At 49.8% G+C, this 10,114-nt stretch overlaps 1 protein-coding gene across 7 annotated transcripts in view; it reads left to right on the top strand.

Moving 5' to 3' along the window:
- Positions 1-10,114, top strand: part of SEPTIN8 (septin 8) — a 40,365-nt gene that overhangs the window by 22,259 nt on the left and 7,992 nt on the right. For 6 of the 7 annotated variants that reach the window (XM_051631171.1, XM_051631172.1, XM_051631173.1 and 3 more), the window contains 5 exons: positions 813-974; positions 2,804-2,900; positions 3,257-3,425; positions 3,699-3,831; positions 4,218-4,408. In XM_051631171.1, coding sequence (XP_051487131.1) covers positions 813-974; positions 2,804-2,900; positions 3,257-3,425; positions 3,699-3,831; positions 4,218-4,408 — 752 coding nt within the window. Of the gene's footprint in view, positions 1-812; positions 975-2,803; positions 2,901-3,256; positions 3,426-3,698; positions 3,832-4,217; positions 4,409-7,279; positions 10,101-10,114 lie in introns of those variants that run through there. The other variant, XM_051631175.1, reaches the window with a different exon arrangement.

Raw genomic sequence — 10,114 nt, forward strand, 5'->3', positions numbered from 1 at the left:
ACAGATCCTGCCCTGCTGTAGCTCTCGTGAGCATGGGTTCGTAGCAAACCACATCCCTTCTGGAGGATGTGGGATGTGGCTCTTGTTTGCTCTTGATCTTTGTAGGGCCTGGGCACAGGGAGACCTCCCCACCCTGCCTGTGGAACCTGGCTTGGTGGAGCTGTGCAGGGTGATGCCTGGTGTGAAACCACTGCTGGGAACAACAGCAGGAAACACATCTCCTGTCTGCTGCGTGCCACCCCGTGCCTTCCCCGAGAGCTGCCGGTGTGCCGGGGCTGTGCCGGAGCTCTCGCCCTCGGGGAGAGGCTCGGGGAGCCCTCGGGGAGGATCTGCAGCGGTGAGGGTGTCTGAGGAGTCCTGGCTCTTCCCTCCTCGGAGTGGGAAGCCTTCCCATCGGCTCACTGCAGCCTTTCAGCCTTGGCTTGTCCCCTGAGAGGCGTGTCAGCACGGCCAGACGGGACAGGTGACAGCCCGGGATGTGACAGTTGCGGTGTCTTCAGCCTTCCCCGCCCCGAGCCTGCAGCAAAACACATGAAGAGCAGAGGCTTTGATCTGCTCCTTGTGTATTTACTGCAGGGGGGTTGGTTTATCTGCGAATCTCCCTGCCCAATGAGTCCTGGAAAACTCTTCCCTCTAGTGTTCAGCTGGGCGTGTGCTGCAGCCTGCAGCAGAACGTGGCAGCTTGGTGGTTTGATGGGATGAAAAACATCTGCCAGGGTAGGACCCGGGTCACCCACGGGCTCCCACCAGGACTGGCTGCCCCCCTGCTGCTCACCTGGCTCTCTTCCCTCCCTCCCTTCCTGCTTCCACAGGTGAACATCATCCCGATCATTGCCAAAGCAGACACCATCTCCAAGAGTGAGCTGCACAAGTTCAAGATCAAGATCATGAGCGAGCTGGTCAGCAACGGGGTGCAGATCTACCAGTTCCCCACCGATGATGAAGCAGTTGCTGAGATCAACTCGGTGATGAACGTAAGTGACGCTGCCGGTGGCACTGCCACCAAAGCCTGACAACTGCCCCTGCTGCACAGAAACACACTGGAGGGCACGTTCCCCTGGGAATGTCCAGACCTTCCATCCCTCTGAAGGCTGAGCTGAAGGGCAGCCCAGGCTGTTCCATGGTGAATTACTGGAAATGTGGCTCTTACTGGATCCGTGGGCTCTCTGGAGGAGCTCAGCTCAGCTCTAAAACCTTTTTGTTGCATTTTTTGAGAAAACGTTTGCTTCAAAATTCATTCTTTCTGCTTTCAGGCTGCTTTTCATTCGAGAAGGGAGAAACTTTGAATAAAAATCTTTGCAGTTAAGATTTACATTGGCCTTCTGACTTAGGGAGGCTAAAAGGAGAAAACCCAATTTAAAGAAGAAAAATGGTTAGACTCTGTTTTTTTTTAATCTTTTTTGAAATTCAGAGATCAGATCCAGGCCTGGCTGAAGCATGTACAAAACACTCTCAGGTTTTCTGTGTCCTATATGAGAGTGTAGCAGCAGAAACAGCTGAAAAGTTTCCATGTATAATTTTAACAATAAACCCTAGCTTTTTCATCAAAACAAACATTTCCCTGCCAAGCTGTTTCTGATTAAATGCTTTGTCTCTTTCACCCCTTTTTTTTTTTTCTTCTCCTTTCAATAGCAAATTGATTTCTGGGTCAACCTGATACGTATTTTCACAGGAATAGGGTGTTTTGCAGAATTCATGAAAAATGTGGAGGATACACTCTCTTCAAAATGATCACAAGCTCTGTGCATTTGAGAGGAAAACAGGAGCCACACTGGCTTGGGTTTTCTTTTGCTTTTCACCCAATGAAAGGATTGTTGGCTGCTTCTCTACCAATTCCACACTTTGGGATCCATTTCCTCCCAAATGTGGAGGGTTTTTATCAACCTTGTCCTTCTGAAGTGCCTGCTTGGTGCCTTCTCTCCTGCAGTGCTGGAGGGTGGTGCCCTGTTCCCTTCCTGCCCTGGGTGCTTGGCAGGCTTGGGGAGCAGTGAGCACATGTTGGATCTATCCTGCACGTGTCAGATCCGTTCTCCACATGTCCCTTCCAGTGCCCACACACAAACCACGGTGCCAAGGCTTGTTGGTGGATGTCTCTGCTTGTGCTTTCAGCAAAGTGGGGAGTGCCCGGCTCTTGGCGTGGGGTGAAGCTGCAAGAACAGCCTGGCAAGTGGGCAGAGGGAGCTCAGTAATGATCCTGGTGTTCCTACAATATTTCCCTGTTCTGCCCAGTCCAGCCAGTGTTGCTAGTGAGCTGTGCTACAGCCCTGCACTGCTCTCCTGGAATGTCCCAGGGGAAGAGAAGGCTCCAGGGACACCTCAGAGCTCCTTCCAGTACCTGAAGGGGCTCCAGGAAAGCTGGGGAGGGACTTTTTACAACAGCAGGGTGTGATGGGATGAGGGGGAATGGCTTTAAATTGGAAAAGGGGAGATTAAGATTAGACGTTAGGAGGACATTCTTTGCTGTGAGGGTGGTGAGACCCTGGCCCAGGCTGCCCAGGGAAGCTGTGGCTGCCCCATCCCTGGCAGTGTTGAAGGGCAGGTTGGATGGGGCTTGGAGCAACCTGGGCTGCTGGGAGGTGTCCCTGCCCATGCAGGGGGTTGAGACTGGATGGTCTTTAAGGTCCTTTCCAATCCAAACCAGTTTGTGATTCATAGCATAGGCTGCTCTGAGAATCAGAGTCAGTAGCTTCAGAGGAAGGACATTTTGAAGCAGGTCCTGTGCCTGGGTGAGGGGATCTCATGGTCAGGCTGATCTCTGAGGGTCAGCACATGCCCTGAGTCCCTGGCCTTGGCTCTGTTTCAGGCTCATCTGCCCTTTGCAGTGGTGGGCAGCACGGAGGAGGTGAAGGTTGGGAACAAGCTGGTGAGAGCCCGGCAGTACCCCTGGGGAGTGGTGCAAGGTAAGGAGCTGCGGGGTGGGCACCCACCACAGACCTCCCCCCTGCATGGACCTGCACATTTTGGCACCCTCCCTATCCCTGCTTTCCCACCAGCACGAGTGTGTGAGGGTGTCCTGTGACAGACACTGCAGAAATGTCTTGTGAACCTTCTGTGGGTTGGCCAGTCTTTCCCTGGAGCTTCCATTCCTACCAGCAGGTCGTACTGGTCAGCAGGGATCCCTGCATCCAAGGGATGTAGACATCCACCTGTAGACAACAGGTTGAGCTCCTTGGGAGGGGAGTCCCCGGAGCTATCTCTGTGTGCCTCGGTGCCCCCACGTGTGCAGGTTGCTGACTGGTGCCTTTGTGTCCCTCAGTTGAGAATGAAAGTCACTGCGACTTCGTGAAGCTGCGGGAAATGCTGATCCGAGTCAACATGGAGGACCTGCGGGAGCAGACCCACACCCGCCACTACGAGCTCTACAGGAGGTGCAAGCTGGAAGAGATGGGCTTCAAGGACACAGACCCAGACAGCCAGCCCTTCAGGTGGGTGCCCTTCATGTCTAGCAGCAATTTAGGGCAACAGTTGGGAACTGATGTCCCCAAAAATGGGGAAGTTTGTAGGTGGCATCCCCAGTGCTGGGCTGGGAAGTACTAGCACTGAGTTTGGACTTGGCATCTGGGTTTGAACTTTGCAGCTGACTTTGGCCTTCCCTTCCCTGCCTGTTTGACCTTAAGCAACACAACTGGGTGTGCATTTCCCCATGCCTAACTTGCTGCTGTCCAAAGACTCTGGATTTCGTTTGCTTTCTTCCCCAGTCTCCAAGAAACATACGAGACCAAAAGGAAAGAGTTCTTGAGCGAGCTCCAGAGGAAAGAGGAAGAAATGAGACAAATGTTTGTTAACAAAGTCAAGGAGACGGAGGCAGAGCTGAAGGAGAAGGAGAGAGAGGTGGGTGTGCCAGAAACCTGGAAGAGGAGTGCAGCCAGCACAGGATGTGGGGCTGGGTGCTGTAGGAATCCCAGGAAGCACGTGCAGCCCCTGAGCAGACCTCACCAGCCAAAGCATGAACACACACACACCTTCCCCCACCCAGAGGAGGGGACATGGGGTAGTATTTCCAAAGCAGCATCACTGGTTTAGGTGCCTCAGAAACAACAGACTGGTTTGGGTTGGAAGGGACCTTAAAGCTCATCCAGTCCCAACCCCCCTGCACGGGCAGGGACACCTCCGAGCAGCTCGGTGTCCGTCGGGTGGTGGGATTCCTGGGGGAGGAAACTGGGATGAGCCTCAGGGTTGTGCTGGATGTGGTGCTCAGGGCGTTTGTCTCCTACCAGCTGCACGAGAAATTTGAGCACTTAAAAAGGATACACCAGGAAGAGAAAAGGAAGGTGGAGGAGAAGAGGAGGGAGCTGGAGGAGGAGATGAACGCCTTCAACAGGCGGAAAGTAGCGGTGGAAACCTTGCAGTCCCAATCCTTGCAGGCTACCTCACAGCAGCCCCTGAAGAAGGACAAAGACAGGAAAAAGTAAGTGACTGACCTGGAGTCTCTCCCCTCTGCTGCTGGGAAGCTGGGTGTCTGCCTGATTGTCTTTGGGCAATTGCTCAGACAGCAAATGGAACAGGGGATTCTGGAATCCTAATTCCTGCCCTTCTGACTCTTCATGGAAAGCGGAGGAGGGACAGGGCCCTGCTGTGCCTGGGCACTGCCCTGGGGAGCCCTGATGGCCACGGGTGGGAGGGGTTTGCCACTTGGGGCCAGTCTGTGAAGGCTGTGAGTCCCATGGGGTTTGCCCTTGGCCCTGTGGCAGCTGGCTCAGGCAGTCCTGGGGACAGGTGGGATGTGACTGGAAGTCAACTGCATCTTCTCAGCAGAGAGGACAAGGGACAGCCTTGGCACAGTTGTCATGTCCTACAGGTGAGGTCCCCTGACATGTCCCACCTCCCTGATCTGTAGGCTTGGGGCCCTCTTTGGAGAGTGCTCTGACTTTGTTTCCAGAGGCAGAGCTGGAAAGAAGGAAGCAGCAGCTTAGAGCAAAGGTAGAGTGGAAGCTCAGTCGTGTGAAACAGGGCTCCGAGACACAGTTCTGCTTCACAAGAGCTCTGTTCCCCTAAAGGCAGAGTTCTTATCTGAGCTTGCTGCCAGGGAATGGCTCTTGCTGAAGCCAGCAAGAGTGTGGAGTGAGGGCACGTCAGTCCTGCTCTTCCAGCTGCCTGCGTGTGCAGGGAGACAGCAGGAACGAGAGAGCAGGAATGGGGCAAATGGGTTTAAGAAGAGTTGTGTGAGGGTGATCCTGTTCCCATTCCAACCAGTCTCCAGCAGCACTGGCTCAGGAGCAAACAGAGAAGCAAGCTTGCCATTATGCAAGCTGGTAATTCTGTTATTCCACTGGTTCTTTTTATTCCCCCTCGTGTGAAGGAGCTGGAGTGTGAGCTGCATTCTGTCAAGCCCTGAGCAGGCTGGTGGCAATGCCTGCTGAGCCTTTTAGTGCTGACAAGGAAGCACACCGTGCAGGGTAGCAGCACCTGGGTTTGCTCCTGACAGCAGGGTTTGGCTTCACATTCTGCTAAGATCTTGTGTTCTGTCATTTCTCTGCTGTGAGCTGCATCACTGGAGAAGCTCACTCTGCCTACAGACATGCTGGTGATGTGTTTATTCCTGTGGAAGACAATGGTGTGTATTATTATCTAATGTATAATTTAATGTGTTTCCTTGGAATGTAAGTGTTGGTGTTGAAGCAAAGCCAAAACACTCTCTTCTGCAGACCTCTCAGCATGCTCTGGGCATGTCCCACCTCCCAGAATCCAAATGGTTTGTAAAACATTTTGCTGAAAATAGGGTTTACTCCAGCTCAACTAAGTAGGGGCTGAATATAGGGGCAACCTGGGGCCTGCGTCTGCTTTGAGGAAGGTGAGCACACCAAGCCACACGTGGCCAGCTCCTGTGGGTGTTTGTGGGGGCCTGGGCTGCCTGTGCCATGGCTGCCCCTCCACTGGGCATGGCCCTGCCACAGAGAGGGGCTTCCTGCTCTTGGCTGGGTTCTGCCCACCCGTGGACATGGGTCTAGACCCTTTTCCTCTTCTGGGTGGTGGTTAGAAACAGGCCATGGGCAGGAGAAGGCAGCTTGGGTGGTGAACAAAGGACCAAGGAGCACCCACATCGTGTGGGTGGGGACCCCCATTGGGGACCCTTGTGCAGTGCTGGGGTAGGGGCCTCTCTTCAGAGGGGGTGCAGAGTCACCAGGAATAAAATAAATAAATTAGGGAGAGGAAGAGGGTTTGGCTTGTTTTTCTTTTTCCCAATCCAATGTGTTTTTTTTTCTTTTTCTAACCTGTGAGTTAGTTCAAAATAGGTGGTATTTGGGGGTTTCTGCTCAAGCAGGGTAAGGAAATTGGTAATAAACATCCAAGGGAAGGTGGCTGCCCTTGGCCTTGCCAGGGACCTGTCTTCTCAAAGCCCATCTTCACCTGGGAGGCAGCAGCAGGAGCTGGAGGTCTGGTGAGCCTGGGGTGGCAGAGATGAGCCCTGGGGTTGCACCCTCACCAAATGGTGTGATGTTTACCCACAGGCTGCAGGGGTGGTCAGAGGATCTCTGCATTCCCCAGCAAGCACCAGCAATGTCTTTGCCACTTTCTGACTGAGTCATTTCACCCAAACCAATCTGGAAGGCAGATGGGGCCTGAGGAGCTGGCACAGGCAGTGTGTCCCCTGCCCCAGGATGGGGACCAGCAGCAGAGCTTCCCTGGGCAGTGCCTGGGGTTTTAGCCTAGGCAGAGCTGGGGCTTTATAGCTTTGAGGTGGTACCTGTGGAGAGTCTGCTCTCTGTTTGCACCCAGGGGTCTGTGAGGAAAGGGGGATTCCAGAGGATGCCCAGGGAGTGTTGTTGCCAGGGGACCACCCCACCAGGAGACCACCCCACAGCTCCCCTGGGAATGGGGATGCGAGTGGAGGCACCTCTCAGGTTTATGGGCAAAATGTTGGGACCTTGCAGGAACTGGGAAAGTATTTTGGGCTTGGGAAGGGGGAATAAAGACCGGGATCTTGGGTGGACTGTTTCTTCTTGTTTCAATTTTTAGGAGAGCTCGTTGGACCTTCTGTCGTCTCCTGTTTCAGCACAGCATTTTTAGTAGCTTTAGTAAGTGAATAGTGGGAGAGTTGCTGGTGTTGAGGGAAATCCAAGTGTTAGTGCCAAGGTTCTCTTTTGCCAGCAGCAGGTCGTGCCCCACGTGGGGCTCAGCACACGGGGGTTGGCTCCTCTGTGCTCTGCAGATGCCTGAGCAGTGTTTGCCCTCCTCTGCCTCTTGTGGTTTTTTAACATATTTCGCTACGTTTTGCTTTTGTTTAATTTTCATAACTTTAATTCATGCTTTTTTTTTTTATATGTTTTGTTTCTTTCAGTTAATCACACACAGACTTTCAGGCCAAGAGTGGACTTGGTGCTTTCATGTGTTAAGTTGCTTGAGTTTCCCACCCCGTGACCCTTCTCATAACATTGTGTGAATGGACCAAAGTGAAAGAGAAAATGAGCATCTCCGGTGGCTGCAGTGTCACGCCTGGCTCTTTTCTGTACAGAACTTGTCAGCAGGTTTTGAGGAAGTCACCTTACCATGTACATTTTGTTAAACAAAGTCAACTAATCCCTGAAGTAAGATGTTTTGTTCTAAACCCAGTGACTGAGCAGCTGTGTGTAAAGGGACCGTAACCGTCTGTCTGCACTCATCTTACCCACCAGCTCAACACTTGCTTTCTAGGCTCATTTGGTTTTTAACTGGCTAAGGCCACTGCTTGAGGCTCATCTACCTTCCCCCCTCCATGCACAGATGGGAAGAGTGGTTTGAGGAACACTGAAATGTTTACTTTTCTAACAAAATTCTCCATTTGAGTAAGTTTCTTGAATGGGTAGGAAACCACAGTGCTTAGACTGGGAATCTTTGTCAGAGAAACCCTCATTCCAGTAATTATATATTTTAATCCCAAATTACTCTAAACACTTTCTACATCATTTATAATATATATATATATATATAAATAAAGAGAGAGAGTGGGTTAATAAAATACTTAGGACAATGTTTTGAATTTTCTTTACTGCTCAAGTAGAACATTTATATAGAAAGATTTTTCATTTGTTGTATAATGTGGAACTCCAGGATTTGTGTAACTTTTCACTTGTCATTTATCAGTGTATTTTACCATTGTGGAAAATCTATTTAAGCCATCATCTTTACTTTTACTCTTTAACCTTACACTTAATATGTGCCTAACAAGGAGAATCCCCTGATCCTGAGCTGTATTTATGCCAACAGGCTCTGTTCCCCTGAGAAGGTGCTTCCTTTCACATTCCTCATGCCTAGAAATCTCAGCCTTGTTTTCCTGGGCAGCTGAGCTTAGAGGAATAATTAGGATCAATATTATTTGTTTCCACTCAAGCCATCTTGTGGCAAGGCAGGATGATAACTGAACAGAGACTTACCAGCTGTGTTGTCATGGAAAAATGGTCAGACCCAATTCTGTTCATCAGATAACAGGCTAGAAGAAAGCCAAGCTTCTATATTCACCCTCACACAGTGTCTGCAGAGTTTATAAAAGCACTGGCTGGCTAAGTGTTAGTTGTGTCTGCATTTTATTTAGTTATTAATGTTAGAGGATTTCTGATTTTTTTCTTTAAAGATTTGTCTTTAGGCTAAGGAGTCAGCAAGCTCCTCCCTTGACTTGCAGCAGGAGGGATTGTAAAATGAGGTTCTTTAACTTGCATATCCCATTAAAACAGGTTTGTTTTGTTTTGGGTTTTTTTTTTCCCTAAATACATGCTCAGGTGTTAAACTGCTTTCATATGGACATTGGCCTTGATAGGGATATACCTAAAAACATGTCAGTGGTACTTGATGTGTGCAAGAAAGAACCTCATAAGGATCTTGCAGGTACCTTTTAGAACAGGCCATTTGTCAGAGTAGAAATTATGTGCCCTTAAGCTGAACACTTAATTTTTAAGGCTGTTTCTCCAGGTTAGATGTATTTCAGAGTAGCTGTCAAATATTAGGAGGGTTAATCTGTTCTTCTCAGCCCGTTCCAGCTCCCCAGGGACTGCAGGCCAACCGTGGAGCAAGTGAGGGCCAGGATCTTGATTTTTTGCTAGGGAGAGAAACTCTGGTGCCCGAATTGCAGGGTTTGGTCCATTGTTTTGCTTCTCCAGGCCAACACTACACAGGCTGGACTGCAACAGTTAACTGGTGACACTGGGTGTGCAGCCAGCTGCCTCCCCATCCCTTGTCCAGTCGATAATTTTCTCCTGATCTCATGCTGCAGCCAGCAAGATCTATGGAAATGATTTGTGCCTGCCATGGCTTGTCAGGGATCATTATTTCTTCCTGGAATAACAGGTAGTTAGTTACAAATGATGATGGTAAGAATGAAAGCATAAAAACCTTCAAATCCATGGGCATCGTGGAGAAATTTCCAGCTTTTTTTTCCTGATGAAGACATTCAGAATGTATCTAACAATGTCTTAATGTTGATGATTGTTATATATACCTTGACTTTATGTTGTGACAAATGTACCTTTTCCTTGTCTGAGCTTGTTCTTCAGAGCAGTCAACATCCTCATCTCCCCAGTGGGACTCAGTCATTTTTTTTTTTCTATAGGACTTGATTTTTACTTTTGGCTGAGACAAGATTTAAGTATTTAGGGTAGTTCTGTATCTTCTCTTTATTTAGCAAGTTACAAATGCATGGTGATGCTAACCCAGTCAGATTTACATCTGGTAGGCTAGAAGTGGAAGAGAAACCCTTCAGAAGTGACTGAAGCTGGGCAGTCACACACCTTTCAGCTGCTTTATGTCTTTGTCCCTAAAAGGTTGGTATTCATGGGAAAAACCATCAATTTTTTTGTATCATTGAAACATTTATCATCCTGTATGTTGTCTGCTTTCTAATTTAAATTGTGGTTTGTGCGGCTCTAAGCTCTGTTGGCTTCAGGCCTGGCTGTGGGGTGCCCAGGGGGAAGGTGGGGTGGTGGGCTCAGAGCATGGGGAGGTGCCTTGGGGACCTGCCTGGGGGGTTGCAGCCCCTTGGATGTGCTGCTTCCCTTCTTTTTGTCATTCCAAATGTGTTGGCTGGGTTTTTTTCTTTCTTTCTTTCCTTTTTTTTTTTTTTTTTTCTTTCAGTTCTTTCCACTCACTTTGTACTTTTTTTTTTCTTTTATTAAATCTCACATGTACTTTGAGTTTTTGTGGTGTC

This window comes from Apus apus, chromosome 13 (genome assembly GCF_020740795.1).
Source record: "Apus apus isolate bApuApu2 chromosome 13, bApuApu2.pri.cur, whole genome shotgun sequence".
Lineage (NCBI taxonomy): Eukaryota > Metazoa > Chordata > Aves > Apodiformes > Apodidae > Apus > Apus apus.